We start from the raw sequence: 27,855 nt of genomic DNA on the forward strand, positions 1-27,855 counted from the left end.
TTCTTTAAGAGCTTAATGAACCAAGCAGCATTTATGTATTTGAAAATTTATAACCCACTTTTCTTTATGAACTAGATTAAAAGCCACTCCCCAGAAAAAGGTCACTGAAAGCATTTGAACTCGGATATCGAGCGCTGATTTTTTAAAAGTGGCAAGTGGTGTGCCTGAGCGTTCTGTCTGGGGCCTCTTGTTGTGGCCCCTTAGAGCCAGATTAACTGTCCAGAAAGGGTTGCTAATGGGGTGTCAGCAGAAGTGGGCCCAAGGCACTGTGTGCCACAAAGTCTACTTGGGCCTTCATTTTAATCGCTAGATAAATTAGCACCTCCAGGCTCCAAATCCTGTAGCTCTATGCAGGGCTGAAGAACCAGCTGTAGCTCCCTCTTCTCATGACCGAGTTTCACCTCCATGGGCCTCATCCGCTCCATTACCAGGCCCAGGCAGCGCAGAGTTAGCATCCTGTTCTCTGCCATTGCCGCAGAGGCCGTGTGTGCTCGGTGGTTGTGTTTCAGCTTGCCCTGTATCTCTTTTGACCAATAACATTTCCCTTTCACCTGTTTTGGGTTGAGGTAGCCTAAGGTAACAGCTAGGTCCTCTTGCTCCCTCATCACATCTCTGAAACCACCCATTTGTTACCCTTTCAGGGAAGCTTTTAATGTTTAACTGACTATTGTATTTTAATATTCTGTTTGAAGCCGCCCAGATGGGCAGGGTATAAATAATTTATTATTATTATTATTATTATTATTATTATTATTATTATTATTATTATTATCATCATCATCATCATCATCATCATCATCATCATTTGGTTCCTGTAGAATAGTTTGGTAATTAGGCAAGTTACTCAATAAATTTAGGTGAGAATATTGGGGAAACATGCATGAGTGATAGTTGTAAATCCTATCTAGACAAGTGGCTTGACTAAATTTTTGTAAACCGAAGGAGATGCACACACATGCATCCTCTTGCCAGGTATGAAAGAAGACCCCATATATTCACAGAGGTCCAGCTGCCATAGATGACAATGGGGAGGCCCAGGTGCCTGCTGGATTCAGGATTGGGGCCAGTGATTCTAATATACACAAGAATAATCCTAAACCAAGATTTTTAAGAGTAATGCTGTATTTTATAAACAAATAGTATATGTTATATTTTTCATTATTCTACTATTGTGATCTTTTGAAACTATTTTATGTGACTTGTGATGTGAAAATTAAGATAAAAAATACTTAGAATATTCAAATTGGTGACATTATATGATGACATGATTATTTTCCAAAAGATGAAATAGTCTGGGGAAGCATCTGATAAATTAATTTGAATCATGAGAAAGGAGAGGCCTCTTCAGTTGTTTGGATGACTGTCTAATTTACTGCTCACAAACAAGAACATGACTTTTGGGAACTCAGTAGAGAGAATTCCTTAGCAGGCACTTTTATGAGGATTTAATGTTAATTTTGACCTTATTTGCAATTTTAAAAATCATTCTAAGGGCTGAATCACCTCCCTGGAATTAGTTTAATTTCCTGGGAGTAAATGTCATATGTCTGGATGACTCAGTTTAAATGAACAGTAAATTACATGACCATTAGACTAAACATAGTGAGATTTTCTTCGTTAGCATTTTAGAAAAATAAATTAGAATTTATTTGCCTTTATTTTTCATGTACAGTGGTACCTCTACTTATGAACTTAATTCGTTCTGGAGGTCCGTTCTTAACCAGAAACTGTTCTTAACTAGAGAACAGAACATTATTTTGGTAATGGGGCTTCTTGCTGCTGCTGCGCCACTGGCACACGATTTCCGTTCTCATCCTGGGGCAAAGTTCTCAACTCAAGGTAACTCTTCCAGGTTAGCGGAGTTTGTAACCTGAAGCGTTTGTAACCTGAGGCGTTTATAACTCAAGGTATAAGCTTTAATTTCTGGCAGCGAATGAATGCAGCAGTGTCTAAAGGTCCAACATATTAATTAGAGCAGCAAAAGAGACAAATTCTGGACTCCTTTCCACGTATCAAACTGTTTCTTGATCATCCCTAGACCCTCATTATGCGGGGGGGGGGGGGTATGCTGTCACTCTACCTTATGCTCTTATGCTCATCCAGCCCAGAAGGGAAGGGAAACCCAAACTACCCAAACGCAGCAAATCAGTAGGAAAAGTGGCAGGCATGCCCAGCACACCCCTAGAAACTCCACTGGTGCACCCCCAACATGGCAAAACCCCAAATGCACAGAGACGGAGGGAGCCAGCCACTCAGGAGGCAGCCAGGCCAGGGACCTCTGGGGGAGCCTGTGGCCTTGTCTGCTGAAGCACAAAACACACACCGAAGAGTGTGGAGCAACTCCCCTTGCATTTGGGACCTTTAAGTTTAGAGAAAAGGCAAGTAAGAGGCAACATGGTAAAAGTTTATAAAACTGTGTGGCATGAAGAAAGTGGATAGAGAAAAGTTTTTCTTCCTCTCTCATAACACTAGAACTTGTGGATGTCCAATGAAAGTGAATGTTGAAAGATTCAGGACAGATAACACAGCGCAGAGTTAAACTACGGAACTCTCCCCCACAAGAGGCAGCGATGGCCACCAGCTTGGATGGCTTTAAAAGAGAATCAGGCGGATTCATGGAGGACAAGAGGACAAGACCAACTGCTATTGGCCACAGGGGAGGCAGCCATGCTTCTGAATACCAGTGGCTGGAGACTGCAGAAGGGGAGAGTTGCTCTTGTTTGTGGCTTTCCCTTTGGGGCAATTGGTTGGCCACTGTGGGGACAGGAGGCTGGACCAGATGGCCCCCTGGGCAGATCCAGCAGTCCTTCCAACGTTCCTATGAAAAGCTAGCAAGGGAATCACCATGTCCATGAATAGCTGCAACAGTTGCTTTGGCACCCATGTTATTGCAACATACTCCTAGGAGCCCTGGGTCAAATCTCTCCTACGGGGAACATTTTGCTCCCCCACATCTGTGGAGTAGTTTGGGCTTCTGACACTGTTTAATGAATACCTGAGATGGCGGTAGATTAACAGTAACTCTTCTCTTGTCTAAATACAACTTCCCAACACAACCTCATCAGACTTATTAATGCACACTTTCCTTTGTGCTTCAGTCCTTCTGTTCTGGTCTCATTTTTCATGCTAGACCACATGAGGCATTGCCCATGTAAGGCACTGTCTGTTTATTCAGGATCATATTTCATTACACAAGACATTGCTTTCCTTCCTGTGATATATGGCAACAAGAGGCAGGCTGTTGGTAACCATTTTAGGGACAAATCTTCTTGCCTAAGAGTCACGGTGACGTGGGAGCAGACTAAACTAATGCCTCCTTCCAAGCCTGACCTACTTGCCTACTAAACAGTCTTGCACTTCAAACTGTAATGAATTTAGTGGAAGTATTTCTTAAAAGTGCGTTTGTGGTTCTAGTTTTCTGGTGTTACTATTGATGTGGTTGATGAGTGCCATCTACAGGTTTATTTTAAAGATAAAACTTTCAAAATGTAAAGGATCTATTTTACTTTTTTATTTTGTATTTTTATGTTGTGACGCATCCTGTGATCTTCTGATGAAGGGTGGTATACAACTTTAATAATAATAATAATTTATCTATTTTGTCATCTGTAATAAATGGCCTTAGCCCTATACACCTGAAGGAGTATCTCCACTCGCCTCATCCCGCCTGGACACTGAGCTCCAGCTCCAAGGGCCTTCTGGCGCTTCCCTCCTTGCGAGAAGTGAGGTTGCAGGGAACCAGGCAAAGGGCCTTCTTGGTAGTGGCGCCTACCCTGTGGAATGTCCTCCCACCAGATGTCAATGACATGAGTAATTATATAACATTTAGGAAACATCTGAAGATTTTTAAGGTTTCATGTCCTACTATGTTTTTATATATGCTGGAACTGCCTAGAGTGGCTGGGGCAACCCAATCAGATGGGCAGGATACAGACAGACACAAGAATGCAGGGCAAAGTGGTGCATCTGTGCACGCGTGTGGAGCTGTTTGCACTTCTGCACATGCGCAAAGCGCAATTTAACGCTTCTGCGCATGTGTGAGCGGCAAACCTAGAAGTAACCTGTTCTGGGTTTGCCGTGGACATTCACCGGAACAGACGCTAGACAAGGCAGACATTCACGGAGGTATTACTGTATATATATAGTTATATACTTAAAAACCATTCCCCAATTAAGTGGGCTTCACAATTCTATACATGTTGCAACCTTATAGAGTTACCTGGGAGTAAGCGCTATTGAATACAATGAGACTTATTTCTAAGTAAACCCGTATGGTAATGATGCACTGGTGTGTACTGTTGAAATGCAATAGCAAAAGAGACTTCTCTGATGCTTGGTCAACAAGCAGAAATACTTCCCTAGAGTAAAGTGTGAAAACTAGGGCTTCCTTGCATTTGTTACTCATTTGCACTGCAAAATATTTGGGTGGATGTTACTGTTCAGAGGAATTAGACTTCTGTAAAAATTGCTAGCTTCTTTATTAAGAGAAGCACAGGTTTCTTCATTACTGCAGAGATCAAGTGTTGCATGCATTGCCGTAGTTTCTAAAGAATTGTGTTTGTTGTGATTTTCAGGGCCAACCAGGACTTCTTGGGCAGCAGGGATTCCCAGGACCGCCTGGAGTGGGAGGTATCCCAGGACTTCCAGGGCACAAAGGATATAAAGGCGAAAGAGGCCAGCCAGGAATAACTGGACCAAAGGGAGAAGCGGTAAAGCACATAAAGCATTTAAAAATCATATTGTCAGGAAAGCATTGTTTAATGTCTGGATAAGATACAAGGACATACTTGAAAATAAAACCCCAAGGTGGTTGTCACCGATGGAAGCGAAGGCTCAGAAAAAGCTTAATATGGAGGCCAAATGGCCGAAATATTGGGAAATTTTGGAACAAGAGGGAGACAGATTGAAATTGCAGAGTTTTGAAAAACTAAAAAATAAAGTGCGAGATTGGCTTCATTATTATCAGATAATGGAGGCATATAATTTGGACAAGAAAATTGGCTTCCAGGTGGAAAAATCAAAATTGGAAACAGAACTGTTAGAACCCAAAACTAAGATTTTGTCAAAGATGTATAACTTGCTGTTGAAATGGAATACTCAGGATGAAACGGTAAAATCTGCTATGATTAAATGGGCACAAGATGTTGGACATAACATAATGATGGCTGACTGGGAACAGTTATGGACCACAGGTATGAAGTTTACGGCATGTAATGCCTTAAGAGAGAATATTATGAAAATGATATACAGGTGGTACATGACACCAGTCAAGCTTGCAAAAATCTATCATTTGCCCGATAATAAATGTTGGAAATGTAAAGAAACTGAAGGCACATTCTTTCACCTTTGGTGGACGTGCCCAAGGATTAAGGCTTTCTGGGAGATGATCTATAATGAAATGAAAAAGGTATTTAAATATCCCTTCCTGAAGAAACCAGAGGCCTTTCTCCTGGGCATAGTCGGCCAATTGGTGCCAAAGAAGGATAGAACTTTCTTTATGTATGCCACAACAGCAGCAAGAATTCTTATCGCAAAGTACTGGAAGACACAAGATCTACCCACCCTGGAAGAATGGCAGATGAAGGTGATGAACTATATGGAACTGGCGGAAATGACTGGCAGAATCCAAGACCAGGGAGAAGAGTTGGTGGAAGAAGATTGGAAGAAATTTAAAGACTATTTACAGAAATATTGTAAAATTAATGAATGTTAGAATGATGTCAGAATGAAGTTAAGCGGTTTTTAGCAGCAATGTTACAAAGGAGTATGTAAAAATGGATTGTTAACAGGTGAGAATCTGAAGTTACAATATACTAAGTTAAAGGATTAGGATAAAAACAAAGAGGGAAAGGATTTGCTGAATTAGCTAACTGAACTGGAATACAAAAAAGGGAGGTGTGAGGAGGTTAGGGAAACAAGTAAATGAAAGATAAGATATGGAAAGATTGATTTGTTTTTAAGTGTTCTTACTTTTATGTATTTTGTATTTTTTCTTTTCTTTTTTTTTTCTTTTTTCTATTTTTGTAACCTTTTTTGAAACTTTAATAAATATCATTAAAAAAAAAACAAAGGGAGAAGCGGTAATGATATGACTTCCATTAGGCTAACAACTGTAAAGAAAGACTGGGCTTTTTAATCATGTTTCCTTTTTCTTCTTAGGGACAAAGAGGGGTCACTGGTTTTTCTGGTGCAGATGGCATTCCTGTAAGTAGACACTCATTTAATCTACTGAAATAAGAGGGTATTTCTGTAAATAGTTCAGACTGCTTTCAAATAATCTTTCCATTATGAAAGATCTGTTGTCTATAACAGTAACATGTAAAAATAGGCCCGCTTTTCTCTAAAACAACCAGGTGGTTGCCAAACATAAAGTAAAAACACATCAAAAATACAGACAAAATAAAATGAAGGTTCTTCAAACAGCTCTTGTTTATTCAGAGGCCAGAACAGATCTGAACTGAAGGGTTCAGCCAGCCTGCTTATATAGAGCTGTTATAAAACTTATATGTATATAAAAGTTATATGTATATATAAAAGGAGTATGTTAGAAAAGTTCAGCAGTCCCAGGAACACCTGCAACTCCGTCTTGTTCTTTGGGATGGGGGCCTGCTGGATAGCACAGATCTTGGATGTTGTTGGGTGAAGGCCGGAGGCGTCGATAAGATAGCCCAGGAACTCCACCTATGGAATGGTGATCTGGCACTTCTCCTTCTTTACCTTGAGCCCGGCCTCTTGGAACCTGGTCAGCACGGCGCGGAGGCACTCGAACAGCTGCTGGTGTGAGTCTGTGGACACCAAGACATCGTCAAAATACGGTACCATGCCCAGAAGCCCTTGCAGGAGACGTTCCATAAGGCTTTGGAAGATGTGAGGAGCCACACTCACCCCAAACTGCAACCGGCGGCAACGGAATGCCCCTCGGTGGGTGACGATCGTCTGGGCTTCAGCAGTGGCATCATCGACGGGCAGTTGTTGATAGACTTGGGCAAGGTCCAGCTTAACGAATACCTTACCCTCACCCAGGGAATGCAACAGGTGTTGGACAACAGGAACCGGGTAAGGGTGCTGCTGAAGTGCCTTGTTGATTGTGCACTTGTAATCGGCGCAGATTCTCACTGACCCGTCCGGCTTGACAGGCGTGACAATGGGGGTTTCTCACTTGGCGTGGTCAACCGGCTTCAAAACTCCTTGGGCGATCAGCTTGTCCAGTTGTTCATCCACCTTAGGCTTGAGAGCAAAAGGAACCCGGTGTGGCTTTAGCTTGATGAGGGCAACTTGTGGATCAAGGCTAAAGGAGATGGGCGTACCTGTATATTGACCCAAAGTGCCGTCAAAAACCTCTGCAAAGTCTTTGATCAGACCCTCAGTCTCTGCGTTTGAGATGCAGTTGATGCTGGTGACTTTCAGGCCGAGGGAATCAAACCAGTCTAGCCCTAGGAGGCTTGGCTGCTGACCTTCGACCACCACCAGTCGGACAGGCCCGAAAAATCCTTGAAGGCGACTCGGAACTGGCCTACGGCTACCACGGGAATGTCGTTACCCTGGTAGTCTCTCTGGTGTATGCAGTGAGAGTCGAGTTGCCTTTTGGACACTCTGGGTACGAGTCTTTTGATGGTGCTACAAGACACAATAGATAGGGCAGACGCGGTGTCGATCTCCATGTCACACATTGAGCTCATTCAATGAGCACAGTGACGTTCAGCTTGTGTCGCGTAGGCGAGTTGGTTTGGCCAATCGTGGTTCCGGATGGACAGTGGCAGTTGGTGAGAGCGAAACAGCTTTCCTTGGCGGACTGGAGTGAAGACTTGGACTTGCGACACGGTGAAGGGGGGGTGTTGTACGGAGCCGATCAGCAGACCTTAGTGATGTGGCCCCTTCTGGAACATTTCCGACAGATGGCATCTCTGAATCGACACTTGGCACGGGAATGGTTGCCTCCACAGCTGGCACATTCTGATTGGTCCTTGGACTTCTGTTGGAACTTCCCGCACTCCTGTTTCGTCTGGTGCACGTCATCGTCTTCACTGGAGGATGCCTCGTCACTGCTGGCCTCTTCATGATGCACTGGAACTGGCTTCCTATCAAGACGCGGGCTGCTGGCCTTGCAGATCTCCTGGGCAGAGAGTGCAGCAGCTTCCGAGGCCGCGGCCTCCTCAATGCAGCGTGAGGTCTGGCTTGGCAAGGAGACGTCGTTGCAGACGGATGTCCCGTACCCCACAGACGATTTGATCCATCAGGGCATCGTCTAAGTCTCGGAACTCGCAGTGCATTGCAGCCTGTCGGAGGGTGGCGGTGTAGTTGTTAATTGACTCTCCCTCTGCCTGGTTCCGGTGGTAGAACACATGACGGGCAGCAATCTTGGAATGCTTTGGCGCGTAGTGGTTGTGGAGCTTCTCTTGAATCGTGTCCCGTGGCGCTGCCTGGACTGCTTGAGGCGCAACCAATGCTCGGGCCGTCTCGAACACCTTGGGCCCACAGAGGCTGAGGAATAGGCCCCGCTTACGCTCCTCTGACACTTCTGTCAGTTCGTTGGCTTGGAGGTAGCAGTCAAACTGAGCAAGGTCGGAGTCCCATGATTCAGAGGCTGGGGCAAACGGCAATAGAGGCACGAATGAAGCCATGGTTCCGATGCCGACGTAGAGGGCAATGGATGGAACACAGTGCTCTAGCCAGAGCGGTCAGCTCTGAATTGGTTCTGTTCAGTGATTTCGCTCGGTGTTTCAGCTCAGTGATTCAGCTCCACCCTCGTCGCCAGTGTTAAGTTGTGGGTGAACATATCAGACGGCACAGCAGTTCTTCAAACAGCTCTTGTTTATTCACAGACCACAACAGAACTGAACTGAAGGGTTCAGCCAGCCTGCTTATATAGAGCTCCACTACAACGCAACTGTAACCACTTTCTGTAACTATCCAATCACTGAACGTCACTTTCCATCCCTTATTTGCATATGTGGACCTGACTGGCCCAGGGTGAGAACTTCAGTACATAACAGAAATAGAATAGTAAAAGTTTAAACAGATAGTAATATAAAACTAAATATTAATTTAAAACAGTAGATTCTGTAGTAAAAGCTGACTGGATTTTTTTAAAAAGTTCCATGGATCTCCACCAGTTGCACTGTCCACCCCCTGTCTCTCCTGCCTACCTGCCTAATTTCACAGAGAGAAGGTATACAAGCCATTCTACGAAATAAAAATCAATCTTTTGTGCTACAGATAGTGAATGTTTTGGAGGATATTTAAAGTGCAAATAACCTTGGGCAAATGACGAAGGCTTGTGAATTTTCACCAAATTCTGAACATGAGAAATTAATGAGGAGGCATTATTGTCAAAGTAAAACTTGGTTTGAACTTTCTAATTAACAATGTGTTGTATAAAATAATAAACAAAGAAGTTTTACTCCTATGCTCTTTTCCAGAACTACCCAGGCATGTATCCCAGAACTGGCTTCCTCCATACTGATTTCCCCTGATTTTAGAGATTCTTGACACAAAATCTCTCAAGCCCAATTTTAAATATGGATCCAGACAGTCAAAAAGAACTTACCCATGCTATGTACCACACACACCAAGCAGGTAGTTTAAACTGAATTTAAATGCACTACACACCCCTGTGCCTGTCCAAGTTGGCACTCCAGGTTTGGGGCCTACTCACACTGGATGCCTAGAGAAGGCGACTGGGCTCAAAGCAGAGCCTGGATTCAGGCAGTTCTTCTTGTGCGCTGGTGTCACATTTGACTTTTGCCTCAGTAAGCTTCCTTTTTTAAATAGAAGAGAGGGAGCTGATGATAGATTGGCATCTCTTCTTTTCACTTTTGTTTCTCCACTCTTCCCAGCCCACTGATTGTCCATGTGTCCACTTCCTTTTCCCACTGATGGTTTTCTGGGGTATCTGGTTTAAACTACAGAGATATTTTAAAGAATTTCCCCCCACTCAGTTTTCTCATGGAGTCATTGCTTAGGGTAATGGTGAGAACATTTAAGAGCTGTATGAAGACTAGGAAGTAGAAACTAAAAACAGATGGTTGGATAAACATTCTTGTGTTTGTTCTGTCTCTGCAGGGTCATCCGGGTCAAGCAGGATCAAGGGGCAAGCCAGGCCATGATGGCTGTAATGGGACCAAGGGGGACGCTGGTCAGCAGGGAGGCCCGGGACCTGGAGGCTTGCCCGGATTCTTTGTAAGTTGCTAACACTGAATGAATAAATGGAATGTAACTGCATCTTAGTTAATGCAACCTTTGCAAATGTTTTGTAAACCACAGCAAAATGGCCTTTTGGCTAAGATCAAGTGTAGTGTATGTACGCTGTTCCTTATCACCAGTGTCAGGAGAAGAGTAGTAGATTTTCCCTCATGGGAGGAAGCCTGGTGGAGTGCTTATGTGAATTTGTCTTGTTAGCATTATGTCTTAAAATCCTGCAAAAACTATAATTCCTCCATAGCTCTGCTTTGTGATAAATCCCAAGATCCCTAGCATTCATCTTGTACAGCGATAATTTCTAGGCTAACATGGAGCTCCCTCATCTTGTGTAGTCACAAATCATGGACCACCAAAACCATGCATTCACTTTGCCATGGGAGGCAGCGTGAGGGAGCCTCACCCCCTTTAGGTCCCACCTCTTCTCCAAGCTACACTCCTTCTCCACACCTTGCTTGAGTGCCATGTGGAGCACCCCCCAGGGGGCAATTTGATTTTATGGGGGGCAATTTGGAAGCTTGTTTAGACCAAGTTAATGGCCTTTTAGGCTTCCTACATGTGAATAGGGGTTCACTTCTTGAATAATAATAATTATATGTCACGGGGGGGCACGAGGGTTTTAGAGATGCTTAGGTGGGGCATGGCCAAAAAAAGGTTGGGAACCACTGCTTTAGTGGTTTTGCCTGACTGGAATGTGCCCTTGCATGTGATGGTGCCTGTTCCTGGCTTGGATGGAGACGTGTGAAAAAGAAACACCTGAGTTTGGGTGGCTGCTGTGCAAAGGTAACAGTCCCATCCATTATGTGTGGTGTGGAGAAAGTGGGTGGAGACACTTTTTCTATCTCTTTTAAACAGCTGTTTCTAACTTCTTAACTGATAATTTCATAATTCCATTCTTTTTTGTAAACTGCTTTGAGGGTTTTTTTGGTTTTTTGTTTTGCTTACAATCAAATGGAGTTTGTGTGTATCATTTTTTGGTGGGGGGGACCTCTTACATAATACTGGAACCTAGGACCATTGGAAAATTCAGAACAGAAAAAAGAGATTAAACTATGGAGGTTGCTGCCACAGGATATAGTATTGGCCACCAAGCTGGCTTAAAAAGGGATCGGACAAGTTCATGTAGACTAAGGCTATCAATTCCTACTAGCCATGTTGGTTATGATTACTGCTGGAGGCAGTGTGCCTCTGAATACCAGTTCACGTGTGAAGTTCTTCATGTACATTGTTGTTTCAGACCTGGTGTGCTAGGAGAATTAATGACTATCTTCCATTGTTCAGTTCTTTGCTGTGTTTATCTGGATGGTACAAGGTCACATTCCATTCCTTCCGCTGTTCACCAACTAGCAAATGGGCTGCAGCCATAAATGACTCACAGAGTACATGTCCAGTCTCTGCCATTAAAATTCCACTCTGGAGTTCTTCCTTGGCACACAGTTAAATACAAGATCTTTTATCAAACTCGGCCTCTTGCCAGATCTGTTCAGCAGCTGTTCATTCTTCTTGCTCTGCATTGCTCCCTCACATTCCTGGCCCAATCCAAAGATAATTTTAAATAGAGGCCATTCAACCTTGGTCGAGGGCGGAGGGCATAATAAAACCTTGTTAAATTCCTTGTTGAGCATAAATCAAAAGTTTCCCTCCTCTTTTCCATGGTCACAGGCAGAATAACATAGCCGTGGCTACACACGTCTCTTTCATTTTACGGGGAGGACAAGAAAAAGGCCACCCTGTCCTCCCCTTTCCTTTCTTGGCTGTTGTGAGGATTTTCAAACTTTAGAAAAAACATTTGATACCTTCAAAGAGCCAGGCCCAGTCCTTTTGGCAGCTAATTGATTGCAGCCCATTATCATATGTCGATCCAGGAGCACCTCTTGATTAAACGCTAGTATACCAGATTAAGGATGAACCAACCCAAATCATGCCAGAGACAAAAGCTCGTCCACATCAGGGGCACACTCCCAGGTCGCACTCCCTTTCGAGTTGGCAGACACAGGCTTGAGCAGCACAGCGGGGCGCAGTGAGCTCCCCAGACCCCACTGGGGAACATGGTCAGGATTTTCGCCTCATAAATCCTGGCTTTCCCCTGCCTGAACCTCACCTGCAGCGGGGAGTGAACACCTTTGACTCGTGATGAAGCAGGAAATTGAACAAAGGTGCCTTCTTGATCTCAATTGGCAGGGAGTTCCATATTGCAGGTGCTGCCACACTAAACGATCAAGTTCTTACAAATGCGGAACGGGTATTATCTGGCATGTGTAGTAGTCCCAATATAGGCCACAAATCCTATAGTTTGCAACTTACCTTCATTTAAATTTACAACACTACCTTCTGTTGGCTTGAGATAGGGTTTAGGAAGGCTTTTACTCCATACCCATGTTGGAAAGCACATTTTTTCAATGGATTCCTAGATCGGAAGAGGAATGGTAGTGCTTACATATGGATACACATAGATTTACTGAAACAACTCCATAAAACCCTTGTGCTGTTAGTGATCATGGGCAGAGAGCTAAATACTTGTTTTCAACCACTGTAGGGAATCCAAGGACCCAAAGGTCAGAAGGGAGAGCCCTTTGTTTTTACTCCGGAATTAGCTGTGCAGTTCAGGGTAAGTTTGCGCTGCTGTTAAGAACTTAAAAAGATGTTGTGCAAAGTTAGCATGTTTTCTGGTACCGTGGTTTTTTGGTTACCATGTTTTACTCTACCTCCTTTCAAATGTTTTGAGAGTCTCAGCTTTTCCTGAATATGTGAGAAGTTTGAAACCTTCCAGTTATGTTCTGAAGCCAAATTTTCAGGAGGAAGGCTTTTTTATCATGTTCCCAAATGTAGACTGTCAACTAAAAATCTTGCACCTCATTTTTCAGTGTATATCTGTAGAAATAGATTCTATCCAATGCAAGTAAAATATCATCCTATGCAAGTTCTGTAACAGTTATCATAGCATTACAAATCTTTATGGTCAAGAAAAGTCCTTTTCCATGGGCTGTTCCCCATGCTCTTTCAAGTGAATATATTGAAACAAATCATATACTGTATAGACATAGGTATTATGTTTTATAGGAAATAAGTATTTGCATATTAGTTGTTAAATGTTTTGTTTCTGTTACAAATATGAATTGAAGACATTGTCATACTGACAAAATTTACTTTTCTAATTACTTTTATCTTTTGCATTTTGCAAATAATCACAAAGTTCTGTAAATAATGTATATGTACCTTTTTATTTCAATGTAGTAGAAATTGCTGTTTATGTTAGACTTGCATTTACTATCTAAGATTTCTTTCTCTAGGGAGACACTGGTGACCCAGGTTTAAGGGGCTTCCCGGTAAGTACTAAGGTGATAAATAACAATTTTTTAAGAGTGACTTTATGATAAACTATCAAGGAACAGTTTGATTTTAAAAACAACCAACTATCTTCCTGTCTAGGGACCTCAGGGTGCTCCTGGTGCTGTGGGTATATTTGGTCCAGTTGGAAACACAGGTCTACCTGTAAGTATAATGAAATGCATAAATTATAATTCATCAGCTGCCCTGGGGAATGGTTACACGAATGCAGATAGCAGCGTGGTATCCTGATGACTGCACATGGGCAAATCTCAGAACTCCTCAAGTTAGAATTAATGCTTTTTAATTAGTATTAAAACATGAAAGGACACTGGAGTGCTGAAACAGTTATTAAAATATTTAGATTCTAGGTACATTTTAAAAGCTGTATGTGAAATACATATATTTACATGAAGTGAGCACTCCAAAGGGATCCCTTACTGTCTAACTTCTGTTTTCAGGGACCTCCAGGGCCACCAGGATCTCCAGGACTTCAGGTAAGTCTTTTTCTGATGATTGGGACCATCTTGGGTCCACAGAACATGATCCACAGGTCTGTTGCAAATACAAATTTGCTATAGAAGTTCCTTTGGTCAGTTGAGGAGTTTAAGCCATAAAGATAAAGTGGAATACCACAATTGTGGGTGGCAGAATGGGTTACTTTATTTGACCTAGGCTGCTTCTTTGGAGATAAGTTTAAATGCAATTCAGAGATCAGAGAATAAGGGCTTCCTTCAACTGCTCAATCAATGAGGCGGGAAAGTTTTGAGAAATGGGAGGTGGAGCATCTGGAGTGGCTGGAGAGGGGTCATGATGCTCTTGTCTCTGATCCTCAGAAAAACCTAAACATTCTGGCTCAGAATCAGATAAAGCATCAATCTGCGCCTCACCCACAGATTGTGGTATAGTCTTAGCATTCGACTGAGTGGAAGCACTTTTAGGAGCAGAGGCCTGCTCTGTATTGCGAGCCTGGGACTGAGGTAAAATTATGGAAGAAAGGCGCTGGGGGAGCAGTCTTAGCACATCCCTCAGCTTTAGAGGACACTTTAAGTGTATCAGTTTTTGCTTTGCTTTTTCAGAGGCGGGTCGCTTAAACCACAAGTGTTCTCCATGGCTGCCATTAAGACAGCAAAGAGGCGCGCGCACACAAAAGCACACAGATAGCCTCTGATTTTCACCAAATAAACACTCAACTCCATTTGCCACACTGTGGACTGGGAGGAGGATTATAGAAATTCCGCCCCAGAGGTCTCCATTCGCCACTTCATGGACCAGGAGAAAAGGCAGGCAAAAACCTCACACCAAACTACACACTCTGTTTGCCACTCCGTGAACCGGATGTGGGGGGAAACAGAAGCCACACACACACTCCTTGTCACAGCTGCCAACCAGGAGGATGAGGACGAGGGGTGGGCCCTCTGTCGCCGCCAAAACGAACCAGGAGGCAGGCAGGCAGGACTCAGTATCAAAAGCCAATAGAAGCAGGCAGGCAGGGACATAAGAGGAACACTCACTCCATTGTTAGTGTAAAAACAGTGAACCAGGAGGAGGTGGCCAAGCCATTTTAAAATTAGGGCAGGAGAATGCAAATGCCACACCAACAGCCACACAAGTAGCACACAACCACACACACACTTAAGCGGAATAAATAATTCTGGAAAAAATATCAATATAAGTAAACAACTAAGGAATAAAAGAAGGGTGGCAAATAAGCGGAACAACCAAACATAAAGAGCAACGGAAAGGCCCCACCTTTTTTGATGGAAAACACAGTGCATGAACAAAGAACTGTACAGTAAAACTAAAACAATGATATGGGAAATCTAAAGGGAAAAGGGGGAGTTCAGAAACTTGTAACAACTTAGCTGAGTCGGGAGAGCCGGGAGGAATGTATTGTCTGCGCCTAGACAGGAGGAAAAACTGAGGGAGTCCAGCCTACTTCTCATAAGTCTTTGCTCTTGTCTAGTGTGAACATGGTGAACACCCATTCCATTGGATACGACTCCCCATGAACTAAAATAATAATAAAGTTATTCATTGTAGGATGTATATGACTTGAATAGAAAAGGTTTCTAGTCTAACTAGGCTAGAGAAGGACAAGGCAGTCCTGCTTGTTCCTTTTCTCTCTCTGAAGATGGACTTCCGGGGAGGAATCATAGCTCCATCAAGGCTCCATTGATTGAGATAATTAGGTGGTGATTAACAGTAGCTACTGCTGGCCACGACGCAGAAAAACCGTCTGCGGACAAATGTCGTCTCCCTCGGCCAGTGAAGCGAGATGAGCGCCGCAACCTCAGAGTCATTCGCGACTTAACTGTCAGGGGTCCTTTCCCTTTAACAATAGCTACTGCCTATCATGGGACGCGGGTGGCGCTGTGGGTTAAACCACAGAGCCTAGGGCTTGCCGATCAGAAGGTCGGCGGTTCAAATCCCCATGACGGGGTGAGCTCCCATTTCTCAGTCCCTGCTCCTGCCAACCTAACAGTTCAAAAGCACGTCAAAGTGCAAGTAGATAAATAGGTAATGCTCCGGTGGGAAGGTAAACGGCGTTTCCGTGCGCTGCTCTGGTTCACCAGAAGCGGCTTAATCATGCTGGCCACATGACCCGGAAGCTGTCGGCCAATAAAGCGAGATGAGTGCCACAACCCCAGAGTCGGCCATGACTGGACCTAATGGTCAGGGGTCCCTTTACCTTTACTGCCTATCATATTATCTCTGAGGGACAAAGATAAAATGAATTAACTTCCAATGCTCTGGAAGGGCTGCTTTCCCTGTGTGGGACTGCAAAATCTTCAAGGAACCTCGACAGGTGAGTGACCAGGAAGCAGAAGAACCACAATATTGTCCAAACACAACTTAATAGCCTTGGGGTCAGTCCTTAGGGCAAAGATCAGCTCAACCTGCCTCTCTACAATGATATCTGAAACTCCTATAAATTACTACTGATACTATCTGATCCAACAGCTTGCTTAAGAGGAGACACCACCAAGGGGCTTAAATCAAAGCAAAACAAAAGGCGTGTTTGAAATACGTGTACTGAAGAAAGTTTGTAAATAGTTAAGAGATTCTCCAACTCTTAGAAATTTTCATCTTAATTCATTCTGCTCTTAATCCTCTGCTTCACTGATGAATGTGCTGCTTGTAATGTGAAACTACATGGCTGCTCACTGGGAAAGTGAAATGTTTGGAATGTAACTTCCTGATAAGCAAAGACTGTGTGAGTAGGCACTCAGTATGGTGAAAATACTGAAAAACTCCTTCTGATTGTTAGTCTCATACAGCAATTACTGAATGAGCAATAGAAGAACTAAGAGTGGAGATGCATAAAATGAGAAGTAGAAATTGATTGGACAAAGCTGAGGCTGGAGAAGATAAGTAGCCTTTGGGAAAGAATACTGATGGATGTTTGCCAGAGCATAGGGGATAAAATCAAACCCTGAGGAACCGCACATTGAAGGTTCCACAGGGCTGAAGAACACTCCCCAAGCTTAACCCTCTGGAAATGTCCAACCAAGTAGGACCGGAAACACTGCAAAGTAGTGCCACCCACCCCAACTCGGACAGCCACTCCAGAAGGATACCATGGTCAATAGTATTGAAAGCCACTGAGAGGTCAAGGAGAATTAACAGGCATACGTTTCCCTTGTTTCTCTCCCCACAGAAGCCATCACACAAAGCGACTGAAGCAATTTCTGTTCCAAAACTTAGAAAATCAGTTCCAACAGTAATGTTGTTGTATAGAAATAATTATTTGCCCCGATGACTGAGGTTTTGGGTAGCCAGGCATCTGGTACGCAGGCTGAGACCCTCCCTTACCACAGTCTCCCCAGAATGGTGCATGCTGTAGTTATCTCCCGCTTGGACAACTGCAATGTGCTCTACGTGGGGCTACCTTTGAAGGTGATCTGGAAACTACAACTAATCCAGAATGTGGCAGCTAGACTGGTGAGTGGGTGAGGTCCTGTAAGACCTACATTGACTCCCAGTAAGTTTCTGAGCATAATTTAAAGTGTTGGTGCTCACCTTTAAAGCCCTAAATGGCCTTGGCCCAGTATATCTGAAGGAGCGTCTCCACCCCCATCATTTTGCCTGGACACTGAGATCCAGCTATGAGGGTTTTCTGGTCTTCTCACTGAGAGAAGCGAAGTTACAGGGAACCAGGCAGAGGGCCTGTGGAACGCTCTCCCATCAGATGTCAAAGACATAAACAACTATATGACGTTTAGAAGACATCTGAAGGCAGCCCTGTTTAGGGAAGTTTTTTATGACTGATGTTTTAATGTATTTTTAATCTTTGTTGGAAGCTGCCCAGAGTTGCTGAGGAAACCCAGCCAGATGGGTGGGGTATAAATAATAAATTATTATTACTATTATTATTAAGCATGTATTGACTATTCTACTTCTTAATCAGAATAGATTTAAGAGATACTATAGAAAATGCCAGTCGCAACTGAGAGTTTATAGCCTAAATGTCATAGAATTATTTTAATTGTTGGTAAAACAGTTAAACAGAGAGAAAAACGATTTCCAGATCACCATTTGGGCAAGTACAGTGGTGCCCCGCAAGACGAATGCCTTGCAAGACGGAAAACCCGCTAGACCAGTGTTTCCCAACCTTTTTTGGGCAAAGGCACACTTGTTTCATGAAAAAAAATCTCGAGGCACACCACCATTACAGCCCCGTGACGTCAGCGCGCAGCGTCACGCCGGGAGGGACATGAATTGCTAACAAATTACATAATCACCTCCTTGAGGGCTGGCTCATCTTCTCCGAAGGCAGAACCCCATTAATTAACAGCACAGACTCACACCATAGCCAAGACGAGGGGGGAAAACCTCAGTCATGCACAGTCATGCACATGTGGGGGCTAAATGAGGACGAAGACCGGGCAGAGAGCAGGGTTCAAATCACCCCACCTGGCCAGGACAATCCCTGGGTGCTCCCTTGGGCCACTCGCCTGACCCACCTCGCAGGGCTGTTGTTGCGAGGATAACACGGGGAGAACCACGCGCGCCCCCAGGAGCTCCTTGGAGGAGAAAGCGGGCGATGAATGCAATGCACGAAATATATGAGAGGCGACCAGGTTTTGCAGGTGAGGGGCCCCCGCCAGCCTCCGCTTCCAACACCCGGCGCAACGACGCCAAAGTTTCCCCCCAGGTTCGGCTCGGGGAGCAGCGCTGCTCCCCCCCGGCTCCCCTTTGCCCTCCCGGCTCTCTCTGCCGCCCACTGGGGACCCCCCTCACCTGCCAAGTCCGGAGCGCCGGTGGAAGTTGCATGCATGCATGCAGGGCGCCGCGTTGCCATTGCATTGCACTGCACTCCATGCAACGCCTGCACGCATGCATTGCCTTGCACGCACGCCAAGGGGTCTCCCCGCGGTCCGATGCGTCCCCTCCGGCGCGGATGCAGCATTGCAAAAATAAAAAAACCCCCAACGCAGCCCTACCTGGGGGGCAGCCTCCGCCTCCGCCGCTCCGCCTCCGTGGGGATCCCCGGGCTCCATCCTGCCGCCCGATCTCCGCGGGGGCGCAGGCAGGCTGCACGGGGTCTGCGCGGAAGAGCCCCTGCCCGCCCGGCCGCCGCCACTGCGCTCATTCCATGGCCGGGAGAAGAGCGCTTCAAACAAAACGCCCGGCCCGCCAGGCCACGCTGGTAAACGTAGTTTGCGCACCCCGCGCGGGCGCGGAGCCCAAGGGTGAGGGGACTACGGATCCCGGCAGCCCCCGCGCCGGGGACGGAGGGGGAGAGGCCGGGTGCAGGGATGGAGGGACGGGTGGGCGAGCGAGTGAGTGAGTGGCAGCCGCCAAGCCTTGGCCGAGAGCCAGGAAGGGCCTCCCCGGAGGAGGAGGAGGGAGGCGCAGAGCGGGAGGGAGGGAGGGAACCCCAGGGGTCATCTAGTGACGGTGTCCCAATCGAAAATTTGACTTTAAAAAAAAAAATCTTTCGAATTTTTAAATTTTTCCCGCGGCACACCAGGCAACATCTCGCGGCACACTAGTGTGCCACGGAACAGTGGTTGGGAAACACTGCGCTAGACGAAAGGGTTTTCCGTTTTTGAGCTGCTTCGCAAGATGATTTTCCCTATGGGCTTGCTTTGCAAAACGAAAACGTCTTGCAAGTGTTCCGATTTTTTCCCGCTCCCCCCCATTTTTCTAAGCCGCTAAGCCGCTAATAGCCTTTTAGCTGCTAATCCGCTAATCCTTTAATAGCCGCTAAGCCTTTAATAGCTGCTAAACCGCTAATAGCGCTAATCCGCTAAGCCGCTAATAGGGTTGCTTCGCAAGATGAAAAAACCGCTAGATGAAGAGACTCGTGGAACGGATTAATTTCGTCTTGCGAGGCACCACTGTACTTCATATGCCGGAAAAACACCCGTTTAATAATCATTACTTGTCATTTCAGGGCAACAGAGGCCTTGGCTTTTATGGAGAAAAGGGTGACAAGGTAAATGGAATATTCTAATTAGTTTGCATTTCTATCAGAATATGATGAATACAGTTTTGAGTGATAATTCTTTGACTTGTGCCAGAAGCACAGCTGTTAGCAGTTAGAGAATTTGTGGTGCTTGCCCAGTGGCCTCTGAAAAAACATACAGGAAGCATGAAATTGATGGCCCTTGCCTGTTTGTCTTCAGTAGCTGGTTATCATGTATGTATATATGATGTTTCTGAACATGGAATTTCTATTTAGCTTCAAAAGATGTATTCTATAATAATTTGTCTAGTCTTTCTTTAAAACCATCCAAGGGACTGCCCATCATGGTATTTTGCAGTAGGGAATTCTACCAATTAGTGTAAAATTTTAAAGAGAAGACTTTCTCTCATTATTCCTGAATATACTCAGTTGGTTAGAGCATGGTGCTGAAATCGCCAAGGTTGCCAGTTCAGTCCCCTTAGGGATAGCTTTCAGGGGGTTGGATGAAATCTTCAGGGTCCCTTCCAATTCTATGATTCTGTGATTTTATCTGCTGCCTTGCGGGATATCATCAGGAAAAGAAAAGGCTAAGGAGTAAACACTACACAGATCCGGAACGGGGTCCCTAAGATGATTGGATGGCACCTTGTACACCTCCTTCCAGCACCTCTTGCAGACAATCTGGTGCCAAACGCCTTGCTCTGCTTTCCTATGGACCCCATCCGGGAGGCTGAGAAGGGGGTCTTGTCATCTGGGCAGCCCAGAACCTCCAGACACAGTGCCCAGGCTTGTGCCCCAGGGAGGTCACTTCAGTGCTGCTAACATAGCAAAAAGAATATGGGAGGCAGCAGTTAGAATTATTGGTCTCTGCAGCCCTAGCAGGCATCCTGAATCTCCATTGGTTTGACTTCACCCCCAGAGGTGCACTCCATTGTCTTTTGAGACAGATGGATGCCAGCAACAAGAACTGTCATTCAACCTAACAGGATGAGCTAGTACTGTGAGACATGGAGAAAAATCTCTGTCCACACCATGCATAATTCTATAATTATTCATGATGTCCTCATAGTCATGTTTTCTAAAATCATTTAACTTGCTCATAGGGAAGAGATACAGGGGCTTTTGGATTCTGAACTGCAGTCACCCACAGTCTGCAAGGGCAATGGTCAGGGGTGATAGGAGTTGTAGCATAAACGAACAAATATAGAAACAGCATGTAATATATTAAGCTAAATTTATCTACACCATCAACCAAAATATCAATCTACAATAAAGAACATTGGAGAACCTAAAATAATAGGGCAGTGCATATATATAAAATACAATATCAAAAGGAGAAATATGTTAGACCTCAAAGGATCTTCTTTAGCAGGAAATTGTATGATGATTTAAAAGCGAAGCCACACCCAAAGTGAAACCCCAGGAAACAAGCAAACAAAAGTAACATTTATAGTACTTGAAGAGTTATAACACAATTCTAGTTTTGTCACATGGAATCCTTCCTGAGATGAGGAGGCCAAAATTCATTTGTTGTCCTTAGCACTTTGGTATATTTATAGCAGCAGATCCTCCAGCTTTTCAGATTTGAAATCAGTATAACATATGACTGTTCTCTTTATGGTGTTCATTCCTTTATGGTGTTCATTCATAAACGGTGTTATTTTTACTGTTGTTAGCCGCTCTGAGCCCGGCTTCGGCTGGGGAGGGCGGGATATAAATAATAATAATAATAATAATAATAATAATAATAATAATAATAATAAAAATAAAAATAATAATTATTATTATTATTCTGGTGTAGTTCAAAAAATGTATTACCACTTTTAAACCTTTATTTTACTTGTTGTTGACTATATTATTTTGGCTTTCCTGCAGGGTGATATTGGGCCCCCTGGTCTACCTGGGCGTCCATCAATAGGAGAGTTTGTCACTTCAACAGATGTAATTTCAAGTGAATATAAGGTAATAAGAAATCTTACGGAAAATTACTCCCAGTTATTCATTTCATAGAGTACAGAAACTAGCAGAGCATGTTTCCTGAGTGCTCTTATTCATCAAAATAGCAGGTGAATATTATCCTGTGGCCATATCTCATATGCTGTAAATGAAATAAAAGAATAATCTGGCTAGATTTCCTTCCAAAACATATTTTTAAATGAAACCCTAATCTTAAGAATTTAATATCTTTGTATTTTCTATTGTGATTAAATGATCACAGAATCATTCCAGAAATATTCTGTATCTTGTACAGCCAAGATCTCTCCAATGTTGGTACAAAGTTTTACTCCAGAAATTTTGCTAGTTAAAATACATGTCAAGAAATGACTGACCAAAGATCTGTGTTCTGACCTTATAGTGCTTTAAACAAAAAACAAAGAAACAACCCTGCAACCAGACTGAATCATGGCCTCCCCCTTTCCCTGCTTTAGCTGTCTGGGTGCTTTGTCCTTTAACTATGCATAGGGTCTTTTCCATGATTCTCAGCAGCCAAGTTTCTTCTTACATGTCCTAAGTCAGGGATGGGCAAAATATAGGAGACCGAGTGCCCAAACTGCAACCCAAAACCCACTTATTTATCAATTGCCAACACGGCAGTTTAACCTGTATATCTCATTTTTTTCTGTATGTTTCACGTTTCTTCTTTATGACTGCTGTTGTAATAAATAATCCTTCATAAAAGTTATTGCATTGCGTTCTTCATTAAATTACCTTTCCGTTGATATATAATTTTATGGTATAACTCAGTGCTTTTTTCCTAAAAAGAATGTTTAGGGGTACTCTCATTTTGACTCAAGAAAATCACCACCGGGGGAAAATACAGCTCAAATCGGGGGAAATACCGTATTTTTCGCCCCATAAGACGCACCGGCCCATAAGACGCACCTAGATTTTTGGGGGGGAAATAAAGGGGAAAAAAATTATTCACCCCCCAGGTGCGCTGCGCTACACCAGGAGCTTGGGGCGTGCGGAGCTCAGCGCGCCCCAAGCTTCTGCGTGCCGGCAAGGTCTCCGCTAGCGTGGGAGAGCCGGGCGCCTCTCCCAGGGCTAGCGGACCCCTGCGCTAATCCAGAAGCTTGGGGCAAGCTGAGGTCAGCGCGCCCCAAGCTTCTGCGTGCCGGCAAGCAGTCCGCTAGCCCTGGGAGAGCCGCGGGGCTCTCCCAGGGCTAGCGGATCGCTGCGCTATACCAGGAGCTTGGGGCGTGCTGAGCTCAGCCCGCCCCAAGCTTCTAGGTGCGCGCAAGCAGTCCGCTGCCGCCCCAAGCCTCGCGCACCCAGCAGGAGGTCCCACCGGGTGCGCGAGGCTTGGGGCAGCAGCGGACTGCTTGCGCGCACCTAGAAGCTTGGGGCGGGCTGAGCTCAGCCGGCCCCAAGCTTCTCGGTGCGCGCAAGCAGTCCGCTGCCGCCCCAAGCCTCGCGCACCCGGCAGGAGGTCCCACCGGGTGCGCAAGGCTTGGGGCGGCAGCGGACTGCTTGCGCGCACCTAGAAGCTTGGGGCGGGCTGAGCTCAGCTGGCCCCAAGCTTCTAGGTGCGCGCAAGCAGTCCGCTTCCGCCCCAAGCCTCGCGCACCCGGTGGGACCTCCTGCCGGGTGCGTGAGGCTTGCAGACACTCGCCCGAAGTAGGGGGAGCCCTCCCGAGGGCTCCCCGTGCTTCGGGCGACAGGCTGCCGCCCCAAGCCTCGCGCACCCGGTGGGACCTCCTGCCGGGCGCGCGAGGCTTGCAGGCATTCGCCCCATAAGACGCACCCCGATTTCCCCTTCATTTTTGGAGGGGAAAAAGTGCGTCTTATGGGGCGAAAAATACGGTAAATAGAGTGAATTTCTTCTCCCTTTAAATTCACAAGATGTTTAGGGGCATGCATCCCTCTGCATCCCTACAGAAAAAAGCACTGGTATTACTCCAAAACAAAATGGTGTTATGAGCCATCAAACATTTTTTCCAAGAGGTTCCACAATTTTGGCCACTAGTGTACACTGGAAGACTGCACTAAGAGCCACCCTCTCCCAGTTTTTAATATGAGATAATAATGATTGTCTGCGTGTGCACATACAAATAAATAAATATAAATAAATAAATAAACCCAACCAGATGGGCAGGGCATAAATATATTATTATTATTATATTTTGCTATTTCTTCGGCTGCCGTTTGATCACAGCCTCCACGGAATGAATTTCTCTGTTGGCTTCTGCGGGAAAGCCCAGTGAACATGTAAACTCAGCAGCCCCTTCTTAGGTTGCCATCTTTATATGCTTACTGGGAGTTATGTCCTGCTGAACTTAAGGAGGTTTACTCCCGAGTAGGAAAAACAGACTAGTGGGAGGCCCTGGCGCATTAAAAGTCAATGCCTGCTCAGCCCCTTGATGCTCGCCAGGCCCTGGTGTTGCAGGCTTTGGACAGCGCACACGAGCCCTCCTCTCCTCCCCCCGCACGGAAGCTACGGCCCTGCTGGGACAACAGTGCGCGTGCCCACAGAGAGGGCTCTGAGTGCCCTCCCTGGCACACATGCCATAGGTTCGCCACCACTGGATTAGAATCTGACAGTACATCTCCAAGCAATTCGAAGTAGACAATAAAGGTTTTTTATCAGTCAACAACACAATGATTCTCCACCTCCCCATGTTATACTGCGGAAATGAAAAGAAGCTGGCTGGGGTGTGAGGTGATAACAAGGGATGGATTTCTTTTCTGGAAGGACTGTAAGTAACATTCAGTTCTTAAACTCAGCAAATTAGTGGACTCAGAATTCCTGGCTCTGATTCCTGGTAGATCTCAGGGTTCTGGTAAAAAACAAAGCAGATTCCACATGTCTGCTCTAAATCTGCATGACATGCAGCCAGAGAGAGAGTTTTGTGCCTTCGCATCTGAGTGATGAATTTTGACCAGGATTTACATGCAGTTGTGGGTGTGTTTGGGTACAGAATTCATTTGAGTCCTATGCTCCTTTATTGCACCGTGGGTGGAGTAGGAAGAGACAGAGGCAATGTTTTGCTTTCCATTAGGTTCAGCAAGATTCTTTTATTTTATAATACCTTCTCTCCTCATGTAATGTAATGCCAGTGTTTGGCTCTGCATGCAAGGATTCAAACTGGGTACTGTCTGTTCCTAGTACTGATCCATTTTGGCTCCTCTGCTGGTGGCATTGCATACTGACATTATACCAGCACTGGGAACACACTGTCAATGTATCAAAGATGCACTGTCACAGGTTACTTGCATCCAAATATTCTATCCAGTGTAAATTTAGCCTAGGACAGAACTCTAAATTTGATTTTTGAATAATACAAATGTCTTGCTCAAGCATTAACTGTTCTTTTTTATATATTGTTAGGGTGAGAAAGGAATAAAAGGAATTAGGGGAGAAGCTGGAATTCCGGTAAGTACACAGAAAGAAATGCAGCACAATTATACTCCTGTGTTCAATATAATCAGTAGTATGTCAGTGGGAAAGAGCCAAGACACCATACACCTTACTTTGATTCATCCATTTTGTTTCTCCCTTTTGAAATGGATTGGTTATGATCACCAGGTTGTACACTGTTTTCATTTTGGGAGAAGACAGGAACAAAGTCGGTGTCAAGCAGTTCTGGCTTCTCTCTGCCACCAAGTAGCATTTCTCCATCTTCTCCACACGGAGGAACTATTATCAGCAGATAATCTGCTAAAAGCCGCTAATAGCGCTAATAGCACTAAGCCGCTTATCAGCTGATCCGATCAGCAGATAAGCTGCTAAAAGCAGCTAAAAGCAGCGAAAAGCCGCTAATAGCCGCTAATAGCGCTAAGCCGCTTATCAGCTGATCCGATCAGCAGATAAGCTGCTAAAAGCCGCTAATAGCGCTAAGCCGCTTATCAGCTGATCCAATCAGCAGATAAGCTGCTAAAAGCCGCTAATAGCGCTAAGCCGCTTATCAGCTGATCCGATCAGCAGATAAGCTGCTAAAAGCCTCTAAAAGCCGCTAATAGCGCTAAGCCGCTTATCAGCTGATCCGATCAGCAGATAAGCCGCTAAAAGCAGCTAAAATCCACTAATAGTGCTAAGCCGCTTATCAGCTGATCCGATCAGCAGATAAGCTGCTAAAAGCCGCTAATAGCGCTAACAGCGCTAAGCCGCTTATCAGCTGATCCGATCAGCAGATAAGCCGCTAAAAGCCTCTAAAAGCCGCTAATAGCGCTAATCCTTCAATGGGCTTGCTTCGCAAGACGAAAAAACCGCTAGACGAAGAGAATCACAGAACGGATTCTTTTCGTCTTGCGAGGCACCACTGTAATCTGTTGTTACACTTCAGTTTCTGTTAATGCTTTTTAGGTCCTTATGCTTAGTTCAGGCAGATGCTTAAGGTCATTCCTTTTAACACAGTTTATTAATTTGGTTCCTGAGCAAAGGAGCACTTTCCCTCAGTTCCCCTCTCTTAGCAATCCCACTCCTGAGGTATTTTCAAAGAGTACACCAGACCCAGGGGGTCCCCTCCCCCTTGTTACTGGCTTAGGGGTCTTCTTGCTCCCTGCGCTCCTTCCGGGGCGAGAAAGGGCTTTGCTTAGCCTCCCGTTTGCTAGTAAATCGGAAGTAGTGTGTCCCAAAAGGAGGCATCTCTGGCAAGTGGGTCTGGCCTAGAAGATCTCTCCCCTCTGGCCTGGAACGAGAGCCCGCTTTCGTCCGTCTTCCCCCATCTTCTTCTCCCTCTCCTGGCTCAGACTCAGCCCTCCAGTTTGTTCCTGTCAGAAGACTTTCCCCAGACCCTCCACCCGCTCTTCCTAGCCAAGCTGCGAGGCTCCTTCCTCTGGCTGGAGAGAGTCTCCTCCTCCGAGGAGCAGATGTGCCCCTTGGATCAGAGCCAGTTCTCCCTCAGTCAAATCCTCTCCTCATCCCTTTCTCCCATCCCAACCAAGCCCTGTCCAACTTCTTCCTCAGAAACAGCGCCTGTTATTGTCCCTCCTAAAGGGCTGCTCCGCCCCTCCCCTCTGGCAGCCAATCCGAGAGAGGCTCTTGCCCTCTGCTGGAATTTTGAGGCGCTTTATCACCCATCACAACTTCCTATCTCTATGCAAAGTTCTTCCTGCTTGGCTCAGTTGTAATATAAGCAGGACTGGAGGAAACTGCTTTAAAGCCGCAGCAGACAGCAAAGCTCACTGGGGAGGCTTCCCTCTCACACTCTTTTTTGTTGTAAAAGGGAGGCCTGTGCTTTAAATGTGAACAGGACAAACATACGCCTTAGAGAGTATGTTTGGCCCATACTTGTTCATGGAAATGCTCTCTCTGCTATTGTCAAGATCCTCTCCATGCAATTTGATTGTTGGCATTCATCTGTCTTGAGAGACAATGGAGTATGACTTCTGGGGTGAAGTCAAACCACTGCATTCGTAGTACAAGCCTGGCCTGTATGTCTGGAGGTCCTGGGCGGCCCAGACAACAGGACCCATCTCTCAGCCTCAGCAATGGGGTCCAAAGGAAAGCAGAGCTATCTGTTTGGCTGCAGGAGTTGCCAGAAGGAGCAATGCGTACAATTTGATTATCGTGCTAAATCTACTTGTGATGTTAAATCAGAGCAAATAGTTCTTTCTTTCTTTGTTAGGGTCATCATGCACTTTCAGCAGAAAAGGGAGAGGAAGGAATAACAGGCTTTACAGGACAAAGAGTAAGTATCTGGTCAAAATAAAGAGCAAATTGTTTGCCATTCTCAATATGATATTTTCCCTGTCATTCTACCAGACCATCAGAGACTGTCACAATTAAATGTAACATTTTGGGTGGTGTGGATTTAGAAAATGCATCCGGTCAAATTTTATTTTGGGTGATACTGTTGGTTCTGGGTTTTTACCATATTTGGCATCAGAAACGAATTCCCCCCATGCTGGGATAGCATGAGACCCTTAGTCTAAGGCTTGCGAGTTCAAATTATGGGGTAGAAATTAATTATTGT

General features: G+C 45.1%; 1 protein-coding gene across 2 annotated transcripts in view; it reads left to right on the forward strand.

The window, feature by feature from the left end:
• COL4A2 (collagen type IV alpha 2 chain) overlaps positions 1 to 27,855 on the forward strand; it is a 179,053-nt gene that overhangs the window by 67,589 nt on the left and 83,609 nt on the right. For both annotated transcript variants that reach the window (XR_014523928.1, XM_083495038.1), the window contains 11 exons: positions 4,575 to 4,709; positions 6,160 to 6,204; positions 10,063 to 10,179; positions 12,734 to 12,805; positions 13,488 to 13,523; positions 13,627 to 13,689; positions 13,986 to 14,021; positions 19,928 to 19,969; positions 21,815 to 21,901; positions 25,269 to 25,313; positions 27,508 to 27,570. Coding sequence is in view for 1 of the 2 variants with exons in the window: in XM_083495038.1 (XP_083351164.1) it covers positions 4,575 to 4,709; positions 6,160 to 6,204; positions 10,063 to 10,179; positions 12,734 to 12,805; positions 13,488 to 13,523; positions 13,627 to 13,689; positions 13,986 to 14,021; positions 19,928 to 19,969; positions 21,815 to 21,901; positions 25,269 to 25,313; positions 27,508 to 27,570 (741 nt within the window). In the remaining variant the exon portion in view is untranslated. The remainder of the gene's footprint in view (positions 1 to 4,574; positions 4,710 to 6,159; positions 6,205 to 10,062; positions 10,180 to 12,733; positions 12,806 to 13,487; positions 13,524 to 13,626; positions 13,690 to 13,985; positions 14,022 to 19,927; positions 19,970 to 21,814; positions 21,902 to 25,268; positions 25,314 to 27,507; positions 27,571 to 27,855) is intronic.

Source organism: Podarcis liolepis, assembly GCF_965112155.1.
Source record: "Podarcis liolepis genome assembly, chromosome: 3".
In the NCBI taxonomy this organism is placed as follows: Eukaryota; Metazoa; Chordata; class Lepidosauria; order Squamata; family Lacertidae; genus Podarcis; species Podarcis liolepis.